General features: G+C 51.4%; 1 protein-coding gene across 3 annotated transcripts in view; it reads left to right on the top strand.

Annotated features, from left to right (window-relative positions):
* The window catches only part of CPEB1 (cytoplasmic polyadenylation element binding protein 1), a 517,982-nt gene that overhangs the window by 65,538 nt on the left and 428,533 nt on the right, over window positions 1-23,911 (top strand). For all 3 annotated transcript variants that reach the window (XM_069624702.1, XM_069624701.1, XM_069624700.1), the window contains exon 2: window positions 1,695-1,869. In XM_069624702.1, coding sequence (XP_069480803.1) covers window positions 1,695-1,869 — 175 coding nt within the window. The remainder of the gene's footprint in view (window positions 1-1,694; window positions 1,870-23,911) is intronic.

Genomic DNA, 23,911 nt, shown 5'->3' with positions numbered 1-23,911 from the left:
AATGGCCAGCGTATTTGCTAATTAAAATTGTATTGATTAGCAAACAGACCCTTTTTTATATGTTTTACTAATGTTAATGTCACCAGAGGTTATTTGTACCGAAGGCATGAAATGATAAACAATGCAGCATTTCTGCGTTGTTGAAATAACATTGAGAACAGTTGGGACTGGCAAATTCAGCTAGACTTCCAGGTTGGGTAACTTGCTTGTCTTATTCGACATAAGAAATGCACTCCACCCATAGGAACGGATGATTACACATGTCAATGTGATTTCTGTCAAATGGTGCATGTCACTACAAACCAGCTTTATGGGTTGCACACACCACCCATACACTTTTACTTGACATTTACTGCAAACAAAGTGTTAAGCTTCCTTGCAACTGGTACTAGCCCTTCAGAAACTACTGCACTATGCAAAAGGTTAGTTGCATTAAAAGGCTCCAACAGTTTGGCCAGTGGTCGCAGGTGCTAATATATAATGCAGTCATAATTCTAAAGCAAAGTGGGCGCTGGAGGTTGACTACAGTGTAGGTTTGTGCAGTAGATGTACCAAATGGATGGAAGTATTGATCACTACACCTGGTTGTCTTTGCAATATATGAGGAAAGTAAGACTATGCAGAGTAGATGGTGTAGCAAGCAGGTATATTGTCGTTTGGTCGTCTTGCTTTCAGGATGTCTGGTATAAAGCAACAGGGTGATTGATGAAACAATGTCAAGGAGTATGGAATCGGCTCATGAGTTGAGCACCAATTGCACAGATGTATGCAGCCGGCAAGTCACAGAACTAGGTTTGCCATCAAATGAATCTGATCATGCACATCAAGTGTTCACTCGTCAATATGAGGCATCTTCGTCAAAGTGAAATGGTGGACACTGATTTAGATACACTGACCTAAACATTACTGTAAAACAGATGTAGTGTTAGAGCATCACTACTGTAATTATGCGTTCTGTAAGAACCTAATTGTTAAGAATGGAATTGCATGACTGTCGGTTTTTATTTTTTTAAACCAAATAACGCACCCTTTGCCGTCTGGATATAGTTAGTATCACCCCAATTTTACTTTTGGTTTACAATTATTTGAAAAAGAAAAATGCAATGCTTGCCTAGCACTCCCATACAGGACTTTGCCACTTAGAGTGGAGGCTTTCATTAGTGCTGCGCTTTCTCTGCATTAGGACTAGTGAACAGTGAAAAGGGTGCAGAGCACCAATGGCAAGGGACGAAAGCAGGGCTAGCGGTGCTTTGAACCATGACAACTTAATTAGTTAACTTTGCTACACAAGTTTCAATTTGATTAGCAAACCTTCAGAATTTCATAGCAAAATTGCTGCTTATATTATGCCTGCAGCACTATGGAAGCAGTGTTGCTTAGACTATTTTGCGGTCCATTGGGACCTAAATTGATGCTGTGGACATGGGGGTGGGAGGTCTGGGGGGAGGAGAGGGAGGTGGTTTGTGACAACTGCCGATTCTTTTTTGAGCATAGATTGGGGTGCCACCTCTGCCAGGTTTGGGATGCACTGAAGTGACATGTCTGCTTTTAGTCTCAATTGTCAGGATACAGACTCATGGAGTAGGCTTCTGTAGCACAGCTTGTCATAAGATCATTCAAAAGTTATTTACTTTGACTAGGCATATTCATTTATTTGGTAAGTTTGCCACCTATGGCTTTTTTTTGTCTTGCAGAAGGAAGATCTCTCAAGGGGTAAAGATTGCTGGAACACTACAGATAGTCCTGCTCTCTCCACCTGTAGCAACGCAGACATCTTCCGTAGAATAAATGCTATACTCGACAATTCACTTGATTTTACTGGAGTCTGCACAACACCGATTACTAAAGGACGATGTGACCATTTCCAAGGTAATTTCATAGGGCTTTTAACACCTTCAGGCACGGTCTTAGTACTTGCCTGGAGGGGGGAAAGATGGTGGTATTGAAAAATAAATCTGGGGGTTGAATTGGTCTGCGTGCGAACATAGTCAACAACTTTTAATCCATTGTAGAACAGTTTGCTGGGGTTGGCATGGCCTGTGGTTTAGCAGTCTTGTGTCGAGGTAGTCTGTAGATGGGTGTGTTTAGAATGCAAACTAGGTTCTCCAAGTGGAGACACTTGATCTGTGCACTTGCCCTCTGTAGTTAGACGGATCTGGGTAAGTGGCCATCTGATTTGAGGGGGCGTGGTGGATGCTGCAGATTAGGGAATTTGGGGGTGGGTGGGTCAAGGTGAACCCCATTTAACCCTGAATAGCAAATGCATTGTGGGAGATGAGTTCTATGATCTCGGGTGCCTGTTGCGGTAATTTCTGCATGGTCTGGGGAACGCAGAAGTGGGTGACAAGTTGGTGACTGCCTCCCCTTCCTGCTCATTGACAGTCTGCAATATTTGGCTCGAGGAGCTGATGAGAGCTAGAGGGGATCCAAATTGTGCTCCAAGGGCTGTTGCGCCAGTACATGGTCAGAGCTCTATGCTATTGCTTCCTTAATGCTCTTATGGAGGGTTACCTGTTGAAAGATGTCGGCGTTTATTGGCTTCACTGCTTCACGGACATGATACATGGCAGCACATGTGCTGGGCGTTATGCTAGGTGCGTAATGCATACAGGACTTGAATGGGATTTGCTAGATTGGTACCATGGGTCTAGTGGTTGCCCCGTGTCACTTGGTGCACAATTGATCTAATACACCTGCTTAGGACCGCCATGCCTTGTTTGTGGATTTTGTGCCCAATTCTGGAGTCTAAAGGTTCCCCTTTAGTCAGAGGATCCAGTACAACGGGCGCCATGGCTGTAACGGGGATGGGATTACATGGCTATAAATTCTGGTGTTTAATGTTCCTTGTAAAATCCTATAATTCATGTTGCCATACTAGATCGATACTTGCTTACAATGTATGGGGGGGAGTAGAACTGGCCAACCTCCAACAAAGTAGCTTTAGTGCTGTGTAATTGGGGCAGTTGTGAGGTGAGAATTTAACATGCTATGTCTTTACCCTGTTGTGGGAATGTTCCAAATGAGGTATGGGGCATGTTTGTTCAGCACTAGCCTTTATTTCTCCAGCATTCGATCTTTCATAGAATTGCACTCTGTTTAGTATTCCCTGTCTGGGAATCCTAGGTAAGGTTTTTAATTCTTTTTTTTTTAAACCTGCCTTACTTGCAGATTAAACACTTATGTGGAACGCAATTGTGTGCTCTTTCACAAAGCAGGCAGGGACCAGTCTCTGTAGCTCATAGTGTGATTGCCAACCTTGATACAAAATGCTTGGCGAAACACCTGTTGCTTAAACTGACTCACCAGGATCAAACAGGCTTCATTAACGGGCACGTTTCAGACCGACCCTGCTAAACCTAGTAATCCCTGAAGACGCCTCTCGAGATACTGAAAAGCATTTGTCTGGTGACCAATGGGCCTGTTGCTTCCCCTTTGCATCTACACACGGTAAACCTCAAGGATGCCCACTATCCTTGTTGATCTATGCACTTGTGATTGAACCACTGCCTCCCAAAACTAGTGGAGGTGTATTACAGAACATGAATGCAGTGTCCATGCAGTCTGTGGATGTTCACCTGTATTTGCAGCAATATCCAGACATCCTGCATGCTTTAACTCAGTTTGTCCCAGTCGCTGGATATAGAATACATTTTGTCAATCTTCCGTCAGGCATAATGTGGCATCTCGGCAGAGGGACCATCCAGCATATAGGAATGAGGGCAAGCTCGGTTAGAGGTTTAATCATGGATCACTCCTCCCATCCTGGAAAAAGTCCTGCCTGGAAAGATGTTATGTCTTTCCTTATCTCCATCAGGCTGGATACACGCACTAAAAGTAACACACTTCCAAAACCTCTTCACTTGGCTCAGATCATGTTAACCTACCCCACCTATGATTAGACTAGGTTCACAGATTGCAAGATTCATTTGGAGACCTAAAAAAAAACTCAGGTTATAAATATACTGGAACTAATAAGGGGGACTGAGGAATCAGAATGCATGGATGGGATGGAGTACTTGCAGCACAATTACGATTAATCAAATTCTGGCTTAACAAAGACTACTCCACCGGATTGAGAACCGGTGAGAGAGCTACCCTAACACTCATCCACATAGTTTGCAGCTCGCAAGACCATTGTGATCCAGTGGAAATCAAAGAACGCACCCAAAATACCAGTGTTGGAAGCTATCTTGCCCAAATACAAGAAAGGGCTTTGCAGACATGACTTGGGCTGCCCTGGGCACCAGATACTCTTGAATAAAGATACAGATAACGTAGACCTGTTTGTTCAATTCATGCTTTGATAGAACCTACTTGTGCACTGTATCTGGCCCAATACCATATGTATACTTGGTTTGGTTGTGATGCTTTTGTAAGTGTGGTGCAACTAATACTTGGTTGGATAAATATTGAAAATCCAATCCAAATTTAAAAAACATGTTTGTGAAAGGTGGCATGAATTGACACTGACCTGACCACAATTTGGACACTTCAATTTTCTTTTTCCAGTACAAATGTTCAGAAGCTGCACAGCAGACTGGTTGCCTGACTTGATCAAGGTGCTACACTGCATCCTAGCCAGTCCCAGTCGGAGCACCTCTTCTAAGAGAAGGCTTATATGAAGACGTCACTGGAGGAAAGGATGACTTGGGAGGATTCCCCCAGGCTCACAAAGGTCTTGCTAAACTCTCCATGCTTGACCAGCAGCTTACTCCTCGTTACCAGGCACTTCAAATGGGTCTGGTCCCATCCTCTAGCAAGTCAGACTGCTTTGTCCACAAGCGCAAACCATCCATGACCAGGTCAACCGCTAGTTTGATGGCTAGGCCTTGACAGTCAGTCTTGAGCTTTGTCAATGATCACATCACCTACAGGTGCTTCAGAACACCTACTCTGTGCCACAAGAAGAACAAAGCAGCCAATTCTCCCGTTAAAGCCATACAGCACACCCTCTTTGTCAACCTTCCAATGTTCACCCTGAGGACATCGAGCACTACTGACACTGAATTTGAAGGTCCAGAGCATGTTCTTTGAAGAGTTGTTTGGTACATCCCACCCTCTACTCTATCTTAAAGGCCCCATTGAGACCAATGGAGCATTGTGGCCCCCCAAGACTGGCTCAAACCTGAAGGCATTGGTCCATGAAAGCTTTCAGGACCTTAAACTTTGGTGTCAGAATTTCAAACGAGGCTTCTTACACCAGAGACTAAATCTCAACCCTAGCCTTGGGCTCTGCACTACAGTTCAAGACTTCCTCGAACTGAAAAGCAACTTTCTCTGCATTTCTCTGGCTCGTCCCCCATTCCTAGGAGGACATGCAGCAGGATACAGTGCAGACTGATGGGGCACCTGAACTCCTGACGGGTGTCTCCAGATGAGATCAAAGTTAATGGTTGACACTGGTGAAGTTTGCAGAAATGGTACCCCTCTTGCCCACAGGAGCCTTATCCTATACCAGCAGCAAATAAAACATTTTGAAGGGGACTAGGGTGTGGGGGCGGCGGGTGCTGGTCTTGTGGCCATGAAGAATCCCTTCCCCCTCACCTGTCAGAGGGATGGGACACCTGACAATGCTTGCAGCCGTGAAAGGTCTCCTAACCCCCTCTCTGCACTGTTCCTGCAGACCAGGAAGACAGAGCTTGATGTCGGTAAAATTGTGATATCAACGGCTCCAACCACCATTTAAGAAGCAGACTCTAGCGTGAAGCAATGGGGAGCTCTAGATCGGTTTCATTCTAGACTGACCTCCACTGGACAAAAGGCAGGAGGCTTTTATGCTGCTTAGGGAGTATTAATCCATTTCAATCCACGCTCTCTGTACTGCAGATGGGTTTCTGCCAGATGTTCAAAGGTGCAGGTCTCGGATCAATACTGGCCTAAGGCCTCTTGACCCGGTGTACTGACTAAAGTGGTCTACATGCTGTTGGATGGAGAATACCTCTTTTTGGAAAAAGGTATGCCATTTTCTGGCGATCGCGACACAACCAGATCTCTTGGTACTCTGAGGCAACGACATTCCTTTCAGTCCTTTAGTTTCAAGCAGTATGTCACAGCCTGGCAAAGCCTACCACTTGTCTTTTGTCCCATAGGGGATCAGCATACCTTGGGTGATCAATAAAAGGCTTCATCAGTCCTCGGATGGCCCAACCCAGAGGCCAATCCAGCATGCATGCTTGACTCTAGTACATTGCCACTCTGTTTCTGCATCCTAGTGGGAGTGCACATTATTTCTTTCCTCATGTCTGTGGCAGCAAATAACCTTGTTCAAATGGGTGCTTTTTATAGTGGCGTACTGCCACTCTTGGAATCTTAAGACTGCAATAACCCCTGCTGGCAAGTTGGAAGCTTCCATGTGCTGTGAGTGTAAGTATGATTTGCAAACGGGCCATAAACGAGTCGCTCTTATCAAGGTGTTTTCTCTGGTTCGTAAAACTGTAAAGGATGGCGACCCATCCCGTACCTCGGTACCTCAAGTTTCTCCGCTTTCATATTTTTTCAGCTGGTTAGCCTGCAAAAATCTATCAGTTTCCCAGCCTAAAGTTTATCCGAGCTGTACATACTTTAGAAGAACAGGAATCCATGTCTATCCATATCTGGACAGTTGATTGGTTTGTGCTCCTACCCTCCACCAAAGGCTGCTATTCATCAAGGCTGCAGTGGATGGTTTGTAATTTTATCACAATGTATGTTATTCCTGGAGTAGTCCGGAATACTGCAACCACATGTGATGACTGGGTCTGTGCATTGTCCACAAATCTGAGTCTCTGAAGCCAGTTGCCTCAGTTCAGGCGATCAAGTCCTTATGCATTCCCTTGATCCAAAACTGCTGGCTTTATTTGCACTCCCTACATAACTTTCTGGATGCTTGGAAGAAGTCTTTGGAAACAGCTGAGACAAGACAAACCAGTGCTTTCTGCAAGGCTGCGTCACCCCCCCCCGCCAAGTACTAAGTGACTCTTACATGAACACTGGGGAGCCAATACTGATCATTCCAATGCTGGAGGTCTGTGAATGGGAGAAAAAAGCAATGTATTGCAGCTCCATGCTGTTTGGACCCAGTGGTCCTTCCTGTTGAAGCTGCAGGGGAAAGTAGTGATAGTCGGACACTACCATGATCTACAGCCCCAGAAAGAAGGGAGTATCTACCAATGCACACCCTGTGAAAATTGGCTGTAGCCTGAGAAGGTCCTGCCCCCGTTCACCTTCCCAGCATACACACCTGGCAGACTCACTCCTGCTACGAATTTGAAGTTCTGCAGAGCATTGGTTGTCTTCTGAACTGTGTTGGGGGGCGGGAGGGGATGAAGGAGGGGGTGGAGAAACTGGACATAGACCTGTTCGCCACAAAGGAAAAACGTGTGAATTGTTTGCAAACAGGCTGCATCAACAAACCAGCTTGGAGGAGGTATTCATGCCCCCTTGAAACCAGTTCCTGTATGCCTTTCCAGCAGTACCTCGTCCCTAGTCCTCCATGCAGTCATAGTAGCCATGTAGACTGTTAATTGTGGCACTGACTTGGACAATGCAATGCTGGTTCTCGGGTCTCCTAGTTGGCTCCAAGGTCTGGCCCATCGCACTGCCTGTCCACAACCAGCTCTCCTGGCAATGGGCTAAGGTTATTAATTTTTGCTCCACCTCAAAGCCTAGCTCCTATAATCACAATTCAGTCACCTCAACATGTATCGCGGCTGCAAAGACGTTTGTCCATCACCTGTAAGAAATGGAAAGGTTTCCATTTGGTTCTCTGGGAATGGGGTCGATTCCCACCCTTGCTTTCCTACCAATGCAACTGTACTTGCGGTTTTAAAAAAGTGGACTTTCTCCAGCCTGGGGGCTGGCATGGATTCACAGGCTCGTGAATATTACCCGTCCGGCTGGGAATCCTTGGGTTTCACTTGCAAACTGTCTTTCTCCTATAAACCAGTCACTGAGCTGTGTCATACTACCCCAGCCAATGACTCCCTGCTCCTCATCCTCTGGCAACCATATTTAGATTTTACCATATGTTCATGTGTTTGGAGTCCTCGTGTTTTGCTTGGAGCTTTTCTACGTTATCGTTTTTATTTTTCTCTTGCTAAAGTTCCCATTTTCGTCAAGAGCCTGTGTGCTCTTCGTTACTTTGACCGGCAACCGGGGATCCGTTGTCGACACCCCTGAAGGATAGAAATCCTCTAGTTCATCGAAGATTCCAGAAGGACATCCGGCCTACGCTGCACGCTGGACCATGTCTGAGGAAAAAGACTGAGGTTCCTTTTCCAAGCTCTTCTCCAGCTGCGGATTGAGTAATGTTTGTGGAGGACAAACCCTCCCAGTGCCTCTACTGTCTTCACCTGGATCACAAGGAAGCGGATTGTGAGAGCTGCCTTGGTTTCACCAGGTGCACTGTCAAGGATCGGCACAGTAGATTGGTGTGGCTAAACGCCAAGACCTCTACCCTGTGTGGCAAACTGGCACTCTGCTCCTAGGACCAGCCAGTGTGAGGAGCAGGCTTTTAAGTCCTTTGAGGGCGCTCCATCCGCTGGGGCCCATGATAAGGCCAAGCACTGCATCCGTTTAGTTGGTCGCTGTGTAAGTGGGTCACGCGACGAGCAGTGCACGCTAATCACCATTTGCCTCAAATCTCCAGTCATCGCTCTAGCTCCTCCTTGAAGAGGAAGTCTGATAACCCTGGGAAGCTGCAGGAGGAGCCGGAGAAGGCCAAAGTCAGGGTAAGGTGTCTGACCTACCCTTGTAGTCCTCAAAGTCTTCCTCAGTGACGGTGTTGGTGGCAGCTGCCCTCTCGCAGGTGAAAGGGGATGATGTGGTCCAGGGGACCCCTGTGGGGCCCAAGTGGCCCTTCCTCCCAGAGGGAGGCTTCGGCCAAGCCACTGGTGAAGAGGATGCTATCTCTGAATCTGAGACCAACCCCTCAGGATGCAAAAAAGGGGGGGCGTGGAGGCCTCCACCATACTCCAGGGCACGGATATTTATTCTTCAGACGAAGAGGACACGGTGTCTGTTCAGTCCCAGAGGACTGGGGGATGATTTAGGTGCTGGGCCCTGGTGACAGTCACGGCGACACACCGACTGACACAGCATTTCCCTGCTGCCAAGTGCTTCTCCCCCGGACAAAGTGGGTTTGTTCCACTCAATGGTCACCTGCACGTCTGAGCTCTTCCAGCTGAAGCCAGAAGAGACTAGGAAGGGAGGTTTACTTTACCAGTGACAGAAGGCTAAGAGGATGACCATTCTGGCAGTGCCTCTCCTGGACGACATTTGGAATGAGGGCCTGGTACTGATGAGGAAGCCAGCTTCAGCCCCAGCGAAAAGGGACAGGCTGGAAAAGAAATATCGGGTGCCGAAGTCTGCACCAAGTGCCTACAGTTGCATACCTCCTCGTGCTCCTTCCTTGTAGCTGCCAAGACCACAAAGTCCTCAAATCCACCTTCGGCCTCCGTTCCCCTGGTCAGTGAGGGGAAGAGTAAGAAGTTGGACGACATGGGTAGAAAAAAATGATCTACTCTGTGACACCTGTCAAGGCAGCGAATGCTCTTGCGATCCTGGCCAGATGCGACTGAGCTGTGGTACGTGATGGCCCCGCTGCTGGACTTTATCCCCGACAAACTGGTTGAGGCTCTTGGAATTCTCCATGTCACTGGACATCGCGGACACAGGGTTCTGACGGGGATTGCTGTCTGCGTCTGTCGTCCTGGCTGGTTGAAAGCCACCAATTTTCAGCAGGAAGTTCAGATGGGGGCCCTTTGACATGCCTTTCGATGGAGACAAACTATTCAGAAGGTCCAACTAGTTGTTGCAGGCTACCCAGACTGACGGACGGCCTGGGCCCTAGCCATGCTTCAGCAGCATCAGCATTCCTTTCATGCCTCAGGAGGAAAATCCGGCAGATCAGCTTAGGGTTTCGGCGGGGAGGAATCCTCCTACCGCAAGCCTTCTGGTTCTAAAACCCAGGAGGTCTAGAGGGGTCCATCTAAGGCTTTCAGAGGTGGCTGCTGTCGGTCCCAAGGAGGCACGCAGGCCCTGAAGCAGGATTGAACCAGCCACAAAATCTGGCCCCCACCCTTGCACCCCGGTGGGAGGCGAGCGGGCGGGGTTTGTCAGCAAATGGGAATCTCCACCAAGTGATTGGTGCTGGATCTCACCCATGGACACGACTTGAATTCCAGCAGCAGTGTCCACATACCCCCTGTGGCCCAGCAGGAGCAGCACATCCCTCGGATCCTGCAGGGAGTACAGGCCATGCTAGGAAAAGGGGGGGGGGGGCGGAGCTGCTTCCATAGCGACTCTGGGGCTCATCTACTCCAGATAATTCTTAGCCTGCAGCCCCTGGTCTATTTTGCTATTTTCGACCTGCAACATCTAAACAAGTACCTTAAGTCACAAAAATTCAGGATGGTCACATTGCAGCACATGCTTGGCCAACTGGAGGAAGGAGACTTGCTGACGTCACTGGATCTAGAGGGCGCTTACTTCCGCATCCCCATTCATGACAAGCAGAAGTTCCTGCGCTTGGTCGTACAGGGCAAAAGTTAACAAAGTGCCTTCCCTTTGGACTTAATTCGGCGCCCAGGGTGTTTACAAAATGCCTGGCACCTGTGGCTGCCCATCTACATCTATAAGGGACAAATGTGTACCTGTACCTCAATGACGGGCTCATCCGGGCCAAGTCACGAGAGATTGCAGTCGTACAGACGGGACCATCCTGCTGCTGGCAGGTCTGGGGTTTCTCTGAACTAGCCAAAGTCCTTTATTCCTTTACACAACATGATGTTCCTGGTGTTGATGCTATAGTCTCCTGCCTAGCGCACCCCGCCATGGGGAAAATAGTGGCCATACTGGGCAAAGTGCAACCACTGTTGGCACTGAATATCGCCACGGTGCTGACCAAGTCGCTGCACAGCATGATGCTGTTGTGTATTTGCCTGATCAGGCTCTGTAGGTTGCAGATGCGACCCCCTTCAGGAGTTCATGGACGCCTGGTGGATCCAGGTGTCTGGAAGTTTTGCAGACACGATTGCTCTCTGGGGACATGGATTTCAAGAGCCCTTATACCAGGAGACTGTCACCATGGATGCTTCCCTCGAGGGCTGGGGAGCCCACACGAGAGGCCTGTGGCGAGGAGCGTGATCTCCACATCAATGTCTTAGAACTGCAAGCAGTGTTCTGGGCCCTCAATCCGTTCCCTCTGTCCCTCAAGGGCAGTGTGGTGATTGTCTTCACGGACAATACCACCAGAATGTTTTACATCAGGAAGCAGGGGACTCCAGATCCTGGTGCTATCCAGAGAGGTGCAGGAATTGTGGCACTGGGCCGTCGCCCAGGGATGTTCCTCATTCCTTTTCACCTGGCAGGAGTCAAGACCATTGCTGACTCCCTCAGCAGTGAACTATGCTCTTGCCACGAGTGGGAGCTGCGACTGGATCAAGTGGACAGCATCTTCCTCATGTGGGGCAGACCCCAGATTGACCTGTTTGTAAAGGCGATGAACTCCAGAGATTCACCAGCAGGTTCCACCAGCCGAGCATGGGGGACGCATTCTCCTTCCTGTGGGAAGGCCTGTTCCTGTATGCATTCCCTGTTGCCTCTCCTGCTGTCTCATCACTCAACTTAAAACAGTCATGGCTGGGGCAGATTTGGTACCTGAACCTGCTCAGCCTGTCAACATTGCTTCCAGTGGCCGCAGATCTGCTCACCATGGAAGGAGGTGCAATCCTGCACCAGGATTGCTGAAACTGGAGGCTTGGCTCCTGCAGTCCTACCGTTCAAAGGGTAGGAGTTGCCAGTGGACTGCAGGGAGGTCCTTGCCAGAGCATGGTCGTTTGTGGGCACAAGTGGAAATGTTAGTGTGGTGGTGACGCAGATCAACTGAGAGCCACTGCCCACAGATTCTTCCGTACTGGTCCTTGGCTGGGGCGGGGCTCGTGTACACCTCCATCTGGGGGCTACCTCCGACTTCACCAGGTCTCCAGGGCTGACTTCTCTTTGGTCCTACCATCTTGTGAAGGAGTTCCTCAAAGGACTGTTCAGATCGTTCCAGCTGGTGAAGGCTCCTGCCCCAGCGTGGGTACTGGAGGTGGTACTAACCACTCTCTTAGGAGCTCCCTTCGAGGCTATGCATCAGGCCTCTCGTTCTTTTCAAGGAAAACTGCTTTTCTCATTGCCACCACCTCTGGCAGGGGGCTAGTTGAGATCCAGGCCCTGCCCTGCAAGCGGTCTTATCTGACTTTCAATGTTCAGGGTGGTGCTTGAGACGCACCCCTCCATGACAAAGGTTCTGTCGGAATTCCACCAACGAACCTTTGGTGTTGCCTGTGGTTTTGTTTTTTTTTTTTTTTTTGCACTTGCTGGATGTGGCACATGCCCTCCAGTTCTACGTGGCACACCAGCAGAGTTTCCGGAAGACACCTTAACTGTTTGTGAAATTTGGTCCAGTGAACCATGGGAAGGCTTTGTCCAATCTCCTAGGTGGCTCTCCGGCTGCTTCACTTACTATCTGGCCGCTGCCTGACAGTCGGTGCCCATGCCACCAGATATCGCTGCTACAACGGTGTTCCTGTCTGGGGTGCCCCTGCTGGACATCTGCAGGGCTGCTAGATGGAGGTCCACACACAATCATGAAATTCTAGTGCGTCGGTAGGGATTCCATGGAGGAGTCCAGGGTCTGCCAAGCAGTGCTACGTAACCTGTTCTGGAGGTAACAGTAATTTCTTCTGTTGAGCCATGCCACCGCATGTTGTGTATTGTTGTACTGCTGTATTATATATTCTCCAGCATGGGGTCTGGCATGGATTCACATGCTCATGAATATTCCCCGTCGTCAGGCTGGGAATCCTCGGTAAAGAAAAAAACCAGTATCAGTTTCGTTTCTGATCTGTCTTTCGTAGTAATAACCAATCACTGGTCTCTGCGTCATACTGACCACAGCCAATGACTGCCCTCTACCTAAGCACCGCCTCTGGCAGCCATCTTCAGATTTTTACCGCACGTTCATGTGTTGGGATCCTCGTGCTATTGCTCTCGAGCGTTAGTGCTATTTTTTTGCGCTTTTTACAAAAAACTTCGATTCTTTCGGTCAAAAGAGCCTCAAGCTCCACCGATTCTACATCCGATCAACGGGGACCCGTGTCCCTCAAGGGTGAAGATTTCGTCGAGCTACACTTCGGAGGACTCCAGAAGCTTCTCAGGCCCGGTCTCGGAGATGGCCCAGGAGAAGGGAAGCTCGACACCCGGAAAGCTGTTCAGGGTCTGCCCTGGATGCCAGCTGCAGAACGTCTTCAAGGAGGACGAACACTCTTTCTGCCTTTACTGCCTTCATGAGGACAAGACGCACGTGGAGAAGGACTGTGCGTTTTGCGGCAACATGTCGGAACGGACCATGAAGGACCGCCATCAACGTCTCGCCAACTGGCTGGAGGGTAAGAGCCCGTCTGGCGAGAAGAAGAAGAAATCCGAGCGGTCTTCTAAGACCTTTGAGGGCGCCCCGGCGACGGGGGCCCAACATAAGGCCAAGCACCGCGAGTCCGCTGGCACCGGGAGCGCCGAACGGTCGGGCTCTACAGGCGCCAGGCAGGGCGCACCCTCCCCGGCACCAGCTCCTGGAGAGGCCCCGGTCGAGCTCTAAGGCAGAGGAGGAGCGTGGCAGTGCCCCCTCCCTCAAGGATAAGGCGGTGAGCGCACCTAAGGTGGTGAAGGCCTTGATCCATCCGACCAAGCCCTCTATCGAAACGGTCGCGGCGGCCCTGGCTCAGCCTGTGGTGGCTGCACCAGTGGTGGCGACCTCAGGGCCCAGAATCTCCCTGCCTCCTCGGAGGGAGTCTTCCTTTGTGCCCATCGATAGGACCCCCGTGAAACCCCCCGTGGGGAAGAAGGGGGGGCAGGGCGTCGTCGTAGAGTCGGCCTCAACCTCAGAAGAGGAGCTGATCGAGGTCTTAAGCCACGGCCTAGGCGTGGAAGAAGGCCAGCCCGTCGGAATGGACCCCGACGCAGGTGACGACGACGACATCGTCGAGGATACCGACGGGGCCCCTGCTCGCCCGTCGGATTCCCCTCTGCCAGCGCCGCAAGACAACTCGGCGGCCATTTTGTTGGCCATACAGTCCTTATGCTCCGAGATAAGGACGAGGCTACCGTTACCGACGGAGGAACCTCTCCCGTCGGGGGATCCAGAACCGGGACCTTCTGGTGTTCCCCCCCTACCAAGAAAAGAAGGATCCATCCACCACCTCCTTTTCAACCGTCGCGCCCCTTCCAGCCCTCCTCCCCGTCCACCCGAGGGGATGATACGGGGACTGACACGGCAGCGACGGGTACGGACGACGAGGCATACGACGAGGATTTTCCGTCGTCGCCTCCCACCAGGGCCTCTCCGCCCGACGAGATCGGATCTTTCCACTCCATGATCTCCAGGGCTTCCGAGCTTTTCCAACTCTGCCCTGAGGAGAAGAAAAAGGAAGGCTTCCTTTATCAGCGGCGCGAGGCCAAGAGGAAGACGGTCCTCGCAGTGCCTCTGTTGGACGACATTTGGGATGAGGGCCTTTCCCTCCTCAAGAACCCTTCCACGACGCCAGCTAGAAGAGACCGGTACGAGAAAAAGTACCGGGTCCCGGACACGGCCCCCCTATGCCTCCGGGCGCAGCCTACCCCGGACTCCGTCGTCTCCGCGGCAGCCAGGAAGAAAGCGGGGGGGGTGCGGCCTCCACATCGACTTCCCCGCCGGACGGCGAGGGAAAGAAATTGGATACTATGGGGCGTAGAGTCATCTCGTCGGCAGCGACGACGATTAAAGCGGCCAACGCCTTGGCTATCGTGGCCCGCTACGACAGGGAGCTCTGGTACAAGATGGCTCCCCTGCTGGATTTTCTGCCGGACGACAAGAGGGCGGAGGCCCTTGAGATCCTGCAGGAAGGTGAGGTGGCCTCGGACCACGCCATCACCGTGGCGACGGACATCGCCGACACTGGGTTCCGCCAGCTGGGCAACGGCGTTTGCCTTAGACGTCGTGGATGGCTCAAAGCTACGGACTTCCGGCAGGACGTCCAGACCAGAGTCCTGGACATGCCCTTCGACGGGAACAACCTGTTTGGGAAGACGGTGGACGATTCCCTTCAGGCCATCAAGGCGGATACGGAGACGGCCCGGGCCCTTGGAGTCCTGCAACGACGGACGCCCTTTCGGAGCGGCGGAGGCAAGGGCGCCTCCAAAGGTTCCGGCGGCGGTTTCGCTTCCTACCGTCAAGCGGCCCGCTCGTCGTCGCAAGAGGCCTACAGAGGACGAGGCAAGTCTAGCGGACCCCGCCGTCGTCGCCAAGGAGGTCAAGGCGGCAAGGCCGCGTCCAAGCAGGATTGAACCGGCCGTGGGGTCGGGCCCCCACCGAAGCACCCCGGTGGGAGGCCGGCTGGCGGGCTTCGTCAGCGTGTGGGAGTCCATCTCCACCGACCGTTGGGTGCTGGACGCCCTGGCCCGGGGCCACGCGCTCGAATTTCAAAGAAGGTGCCCGCGCGTCCCCCCCGTGGCCAGGAAAGAATTTCACGTCCCTCAACTTCTCCTGGAGGTAAAGGCGATGCTCAGAAAGGGCGCCATCGAACTCGTCCCAAAGAGGCTTCGGGGCTCCGGAGTCTACTCGAGATACTTCCTCGTGAAGAAGAAGACGGGAGGATGGCGCCCCATCCTGGACCTGCGGCGTCTGAACAAGTTCATCAAGGCGCAGAAGTTCCGGATGGTCACCCTCCAGCACGTCCTGGGTCAGCTGGAGGAAGGAGACTTCCTATCGTCGTTGGATTTGGAGGATGCCTACTTCCACATTCCCATCCTAAAGGGGCACCGCAAATTCCTCAGATTCGTGGTCCAAGGGCGTCATTACCAGTTCAAAGCCCTTCCCTTCGGACTACGGTCGGCACCCAGGGTATTCACCAAGTGCCTTGCACCGGTGGCGGCGCAGCTGCGCCGCGAGGGGATCCACGTCTACCCCTACCTGGACGACTGGCTCATCCGCGCCAAGACGAGGGAGCTCGCCGTGGTCCACACGGCAAGGACCGTCCAACTCCTCACGGACCTGGGATTCTCCGTGAACTACGCCAAATCCCACCTGGTGCCCGCGCAAGTCGCACTGTTTCTGGGAGCGAGGCTCGACAGTGTCCCTTCTGGCCTCCCCGTCGGAGGAGAGGACCAGGACCATCTTGGGCAAGGTGCAACGGATGTTGGTGGCCGACGCGGCCAAAGTGAGGTCCATCAAGTCCCTCCTCGGGATGATGTCTTCCTGCATCTACCTCATTCCCATGTGCAGGCTCCGGATGCGCCCGTTGCAAGAATTCCTGGATGCGCGCTGGATCCAGACGACGGGCAGCTTCGAGGAAAGGATCAAGCTCGACGAGAGTTTCCGACGAGCGATACGGTGGTGGGGCACCCGCGCGCATCTGACGGCGGGCATGGACTTCCAGACCCCAGCCCACCAGGAGACTGTGACCACGGATGCCTCCCTGGAAGGGTGGGGAGCGCACACCGAAAATCTGCACGCAAGGGGACTCTGGCTCCCGACGGAGAAGTCCCTACATATCAACGTCCTGGAGCTCCGTGCAGTGTTTTGGGCCCTCAGGTCCTTCCTTCCGTCCCTCAAGGGCAAGGTGGTGAGGATCTTCACCGACAACACCACCATGTTTTACATCAGGAAACAGGGCGGAACCAGGTCCCCAGCGCTGTCCAAGGAGGCGCAGGACCTGTGGCATTGGGCCGTCGCCCAACGGATTTTTCTGGTGCCGTTTCATCTGGCAGGGATAAAAAACACCATCGCCGACTCACTCAGCAGGGAGCTGCGCTCGTGCCACGAGTGGGAGCTACGGCAGGATCTGGTGGATCGCCTCTTCCGACGGTGGGGCACACCCCAGATCGACCTGTTCGCGACGGCGACGAACACCAAGTGCCGGAGGTTCGCCAGCAGGTTTCCCCAGACGAGGAGCATGGGCGATGCTTTCTCGTTCCCCTGAGAGGGCCTGTTCCTCTACGCGTTCCCTCCCTTGCCTCTGCTAATCCGGCTCATCAACCAGCTCAAGAGGTCACGGTGCAGGATGATCCTCGTCGCACCTGCGTGGCCGAGGCATATATGGTTCCCGGACCTTCTGGACTTGTCAGCGTCCCCGCCGATCAAGCTGCCGGCGGACGCGGATCTACTCTCCAGGGAAGGAGGCGCCATCCTCCACCACGACCCGAAGTCGCTGAACTTGCAGGCCTGGCTCCTGCAGCGCTAGAGTTTGGAGGATACGACATACCGGCCGATTGCAGAGAGGTTCTTGCAAAGGCCAGGGCGTCCTCGACTCTTAAATGCTACGGACACAAATGGAAGAGGTTCTCTGTCTGGTGCCACGCACAGAAGATTAACCCTCTACGGATTACGGCTCCCCAAGTACTGCCGTACCTGCTGACGCTGGCCAAAGCTGGTCTGGCACACGCGTCCATCAAGATTCATCTTGCTGCGATCTCCCGATACACCAGAACCACGGGCCGGACGTCCTTGTGGTCTCATCGTCTGGTGAAAGAGTTCATGAAGGGACTGTTCAGATCGTTCCCGCCGGTGAAGGCTCCGGCCCCGGCGTGGGAGCTCAACGTGGTGCTGACCAAGCTCATGGGACCTCCGTTCGAGCCTCTGCACTCGGCCCCGTTGAAGTTTCTATCGTGGAAAACAGCTTTTCTTGTGGCCATCACCTCCGCACGACGAGTGGGAGAGATCCAGGCCCTTTCCTGCAAGGCCCCGTACTTGACTTTCCACGACACGAGGGTAGTGCTCAGGACGCACCCCTCCTTCATGCCCAAGGTACCGTCGGACTTCCATCTCAACGAACCCTTGGTGTTACCTGTGTTTTTCCCGTCGCCTTCGTCGCCGGCTGAGAGGACTTTGCACTCGCTGGATGTAGCTAGAGCCCTGAAGTTCTACGTGGACCGCACGAAGGGTTTTCGGAGGACGTCACAACTCTTTGTGAACTTTGGACCTGTCAATCAGGGGAAGGCTCTCTCGAAGGCTTCCATCTCCAGATGGCTCTCCGGCTGCATCATGTGCTGTCACCGGTTGGCAAACCGACCGCTGCCTGGCCGTCCGAGAGCCCATTCCACCAGAGCGATCGCAGCTACCACGGCGTTCCTATCTGGTGTGCCCCTGCTGGACATATGCAGGGCTGCTACGTGGAGGTCGACGCACACCTTCACGAAATTCTACTGCGTCGACCGGGATTCCAGGGAGGAGTCCAGGGTCGGCCAAGCAGTGCTGCGCAACCTGTTCGCCTGAGGTGAGCCTGGTGAGGAGGTAAGATGCTTAATGTTGAGTTTATGTGATGCTTAATGTTGAGCCTTTGCCACCTCCCGTGGTTGTGCATGTGTGTACTGCTATGTATTTATTCATGAGCATGTGAATCCATGCCAGACCCCATGCTGGAGAAGGAACAAGTTACTTACCTGTAACTGTTGTTCTCCAGCATGGGTCTGGCAACGATTCACATGCGAACCCTCCCGCCTACCCCTCTGCGGCTCTTCACTTGGTCATACTGCCACTTCACGTGCTTCCAAATCTGAAGATGGCTGCCAGAGGCGGTGCTTAGGTAGAGGGCAGTCATTGGCTGTGGTCAGTATGACGCAGAGACCAGTGATTGGTTATTACTACGAAAGACAGATCAGAAACGAAACTGATACTGGTTTTTTTCTTTACCGAGGATTCCCAGCCTGACGACGGGGAATATTCATGAGCATGTGAATCCATGCCAGACCCATGCTGGAGAACAGTTACAGGTAAGTAACTTGTTCCTTCATGATTTATTGTGTAACGGTACCTGTAACACTGAAGGTCCTCCATGTAAGTCGTAGAAAAAATAAACACACATGGACCTCAGCTACAAGGTTGGAAAGATTCTTCTAACACATAGATGCGGTTTAATCATAAAAAATATGGTCCTAAACAATTCAAAAACATCATTCCACCATCCTTACACATACTCACACATTCAATGCAAATTCTACAATCATGTGTAATTGGATACATAAGACCCTTTCGAAAGAAGACGCCCTTACAAATTACAACTATCTGTTTAATCGCACCAAACGGCTCATTAACTTTGTCTACACATGTTTCGGTCGACATGAAGGACTTCTAGTTATATCCTTGCGTTAATCCGACCTTCAGGACAATGGGCGGGGTGGAAATGTCTCCTCACCCTTCCAACACAATCCAGTGGAACAGGTCTTCAAATGAAATCTACAAACAATAAAACCAAATTACAAACCAACCGTTTACTATAACAAACTGCACAAATCGGGTTGTGTATAATTCTATCATTCTACTTGCTCACTCTCGCCTTCAATATGTACTCTTGGAGGAAGTGTGAACTGTGGAATTAATCCTTGGTGCTTCAGTGATTTGACCCAATATCGGACCCTATAAAGGACAGGGGCACAAGATTATTCATCATTTAGACACCCTAACAGTGTAAAAACCGGGCACTTATTTCCAATGTTGGGGCCCTTTATTGCTAATGCATTTTAATGTCCACATGTCGTAATAGCCTCTCACTGGTTTCACTTTGTTCACCCCAGTATGACCTATAGAGGCAAAACAATGTTTCTGATGCTTGTGAAATCTGCTTAGATCACGTACTATGCATAGGCCGACATCTAGTGGAAGCTGCGGAGTATTAGTTTTCCGAAACTCAAATGGATGTTGAAAAGGGGCGTGCCAGTAATCCCTATCCCTATCCCTATTGTGACGCCCCCTGTACCCATGATCCCTTGTGCATGTAGGTTCCTCATTGTTTTTCCGCCGTCGTGAGCGGTCCAATATTTGCAGAGTGCATTTCGGCTTGCACATTGACCTTTATAATTTAAGTTGGTATCTCTTCTGTCCTTTACCGACACTGATGTGGTGAAGACTACGAAGCTGACCGTCGGACGAAGATTTCGACAGCCCCACCCAACCTTGGAAAGCCCTTTCGGCCTCGGCCTTGCTGTAGGGAGAGTGGGGGTTGGTCTTAAAGTATATTCCCATTGCCACCTAGCTATCAGCAAACAAAATGGAGCGTACTCCCTTTAAATTCTGCCCATCCTGCAATAAGAAATATACGTGGGTCGACAAACACGGGGTGTGTAACCTTTGTTTGCACAGAGACCACAGCAAGGCTCATTGTCGGGCCTGTAAACTGCTCCGACCCAAGACACTGAAGGACAGGCGGACAAAGTATTGGGCCCATCACGCATTGCAGGCAGAGGCCGCATGGATGTTGAAAGGGCGTCCAGCGATGCTGGCCCTTCAGACGGCAAGGGTGATGGGGAACCTTCCTGTTCCCCAGTGCCAGCCCCTGACCCTAACAAACGGGCAGTTCTGTTACGGGGAAAACACCCGGTGGCAAGGCCACAACACTCCCCCACACTAAGCACACTCCCCATGGCGGTGTGAGCGAAGTCGCATGCCAAGAGTCGACTAAGGGCAGATCCTCTGATCCAAAGTCACCTGAGCGCACCATACGGCTGTCTAATGACAAGCCCGTTAAGACAAGACGACAGACTAAAAAAAAAGCCCCGCCCGGCCTCAAATCGCTGCGCAAGCCATCCCCGCAGTCGAGACTCTACCTACACCCGGGGACAAAGCCAGGGAGTCAGGATTAGCACGACAGACCCCCAAGGCCCCTACCTTGACCCCTATCTCCAACAAGTTTCCTCGTAGAGCAAGGATCATAACGAAACCAAGTCCAGCTCCTCTAAGGATAGGGACTCAATAGGAGAGACAGACCTATAGAGCAGTCATCCAACCCAGAACCTGTGCGCTTTACTGCCCAAGACACCGATGAGGAGCCTGATCCTATTTGTGTAGATGAAGTGCTATTTGAGGAAGAGATAGCTCTTCCCACCTCTACCACTGCCTACTCGGGGGCTATCCACAGTTCTGCCTCATGGTCCACAAAGGATATTGATAGTCGTATGGCTTGTTTGGCTAATTTTTTCGCTGAACACCCAAATGTTCTCACAAATCTCACCAACACTACCCAGGCGTCTGGCTCAAAACACAAGAGACACAGCCTCTCGGTCCCAGATACCGGCGCAACCGGCTAAGTAAAGATCTTTTTCCCCTTTGGAACTGTCCATAGAGCCAGTCCCCAAAACTCCCCACCTCTCGCCTGTATGACGTGGATGCAGGGGCTGATGTATACATGGATGAGGATAACAGAGTACGACGCCAGGAGTGTGGGGAGGGGGAACGATCAGGATCAAGATGACAGTCAGTTTTTGCAATGGACTCTCCGGTCCCGCAAGACCCTCACTTACCCGACTCCCCTGTGGACAACCAGCCCCTGTTCAATGATATACTCCTAAGGGCTGCAGAGCATTTTGGGATTGAAACGCAAGAGATCCAACAGGAACGTTTGCAGAAAATATCTTGGAACAAACCTGCAGCCCAATTTATTCCCCTGCTTAAGTCAGTCCAAAGAAGGATTCCGTGTGCCTTTTTTAAAAAGGCCTAATGAAACCAGGGCAGGAAACCCTAGAATTGAGAAGCTCTTTGGCCCAGCGCCTTCCAACCCTTTCTATATAAGGGGACAACTTCGGCCAGACTCTTTGGTAGTCACCGCTACCAGGAAGAGGGCTGGTACCCCTTGGCATCCTCCGGACAAGGAGAGCAAAAAACTGTATGCCATGGGTAGAAAGATGGCGTCATCAGTGGCATACCAAGCACGGATAGCAAATAATTCCACCTTGCTATCCAGCTATGACTGCACCAAATGGGATGAGGTGACAGCCATGGCAGAGTCCGCACCAGAGCCACTTAATCCAAACGCTCCCTTCTGGCTGCCAAAGGCAGAGCTGCAGCTGGCATTCTTCTGAAAAAAAACTTTGATGCAGCGGGTAACGCTGGCCGCATTGTCGCGGAAGCCACAATTTTAAAATGCCACGCCTGGCTTAGACAGTCGGGGTTTACATTGGAAACTGAAGCTACCTTACTCAAGGTGTCTGAGCAGAATGTGTTTGGTAAAGCAGTTGAAGAGACACAAGTCCGCCAATGAAGAATGAGACACTAAAGCCTTGGCCAACTCATAAAAATGATTGACACCTCTTTGGCCTGGTTGTCACTTTCAGGCTCAAAATACAGAGGCACCGGATATAATCTTAGCCAAGGTTCCTCATGGAACACCAACCAACAGGCTACCCAGGGTTCCTGCAGGGGTCGCGGCAGAGGTCCCCCCCCCACCAGAGGTGGAGGGACACCCTCCAAGCCATGACTACCTGCTACAGATCCCCCCCCCCTCCCTTGCCTCCCCAGTCGGGGGACGAATATCTTTTTTCACCCACGCATTGAGAGGGTATAACATCAGACAAGTGGGTGCTGTCAACGGTGTCAGGTGGTTGCTGTATAGAACTCCTAGGAAGACCATCAAACCTCCCACCGCACCAGAAAAAAACCATCACAGGAAGAACTCATCCTGCTGGAGGAAGTCCAGGTTCTACCCCTAAAGGACGCCATCAAAGTCGTGCTGTACAAGGAGGTAAACCAGGGTATTTAACATACTTCCTTGTTCCAAACAAATCTGACCATGCACTTGGTACTAGACCTGCGCCCTGCAAACAAGTTTGTCAAGCCACAAAAATTCTGCATGACAATGCTACAGGAAGTAATGCCTGTTAAAACGTGGGGATTACATGGCAACATTGGACATGAAAGATGCTTGCTTTCATATTTCAATGTTCCCAGCGCACAGATGATTCTTGCGGTTCAAAGTAGCAGATCAACAATACCAGTTAAAGGTGCTGCCCTTTGGGATAGCCTCGGCTCCACGGTTTTTCACCAAGGTGTACTGGTGGTGGTAGCGCAACTACGTAGGGAGTCAATCCCATTGTACCTTTACCTGCACGACTGGCTGATCACGGGAGAAGCTTACAATTTTTGCAACTATAGAACTATAGACATTCTCTTCCGATAAACAAAGTTAAATCTGAACACATCAAAACCGTTCCTAAGAGCTGTATTGGATACGAAAACGGGCTTAGCCTTCCCATCCATGGAAAGAGTACAAAACATGCTTCGGCAAATACCCCAGTATCAAGCCGGTCTCCGGATAAGCAGACGCAAAGCAATGCGTCTGCTAGGTATGATGGCGTGCATTTACCTGGCCCCCACGTGTGCCTGCAACCAATGCAGGAGTGGTTGGCGAAACAATGGGTTCAGGCAAGTGGTCAGTGGGAAGATCTAGTGGTGGTTTTGCCAACACTGGTTCAGAACTTGCGCTGGTGGTCAAGGGAGAATCTGCTCAAGGGCAAACCTTTCCACGAACCGGAAGCGCAGGCGGTCATCACAAGAGGTCACTGTCTGGGTGCGGGGCCCACTACCTTCACACAGCCTGTGGTCACAAGACACTGAACAAAGGCACATAAACCTACAAGAGGTATTGGCAATACTCAAGGCACTAAAAGCCTTTGAGGAACGTCTGACAAATTAATCGGTACAAGTCCTAACAGACAGCTCTACCGCTATGTTCTGTCAAACTGGGAGGTACGCACTCCAAATCTGTCCAAGCTGGCACAGAAAATACAGAAGTGGGCACTCGGACGGGGGATGTCCCTAACATCCCAACACGTTCCAGCGGTAGTCAACACTGTAGCAGATGCGCTCAGCAGAGATCCTCTGCCGAGAGAGCACCAGTGGCAACTGCACATGGACGTAGTAGACCTCTTCTCTTTGGGGCTACCCCTCTCGACTTCATCGCTACAAAAGAGAACAAGCAATGCCCAGACTTTGCGTCCAGACTCCAAGGGGAACACCCTATGGATGAATTGGTCGGAGATTTGCATACGCTCCCCCCCCCCCCCCCCCCTTAACTCCATTAATCAGCAGGGTAGTGGACAGGGAATGGATGACTCATGGATGCTCCTACGTGGGTGAGGCAACCATGGT

Source organism: Ambystoma mexicanum, chromosome 11, assembly GCF_040938575.1.
Source record: "Ambystoma mexicanum isolate Mex_15411 chromosome 11, UKY_AmexF1_1, whole genome shotgun sequence".
NCBI classification, from domain to species: Eukaryota; Metazoa; Chordata; class Amphibia; order Caudata; family Ambystomatidae; genus Ambystoma; species Ambystoma mexicanum.
Note: the sequence above shows the minus strand (reverse complement) of the source record. Positions and strands in the feature narration are given on the sequence as shown.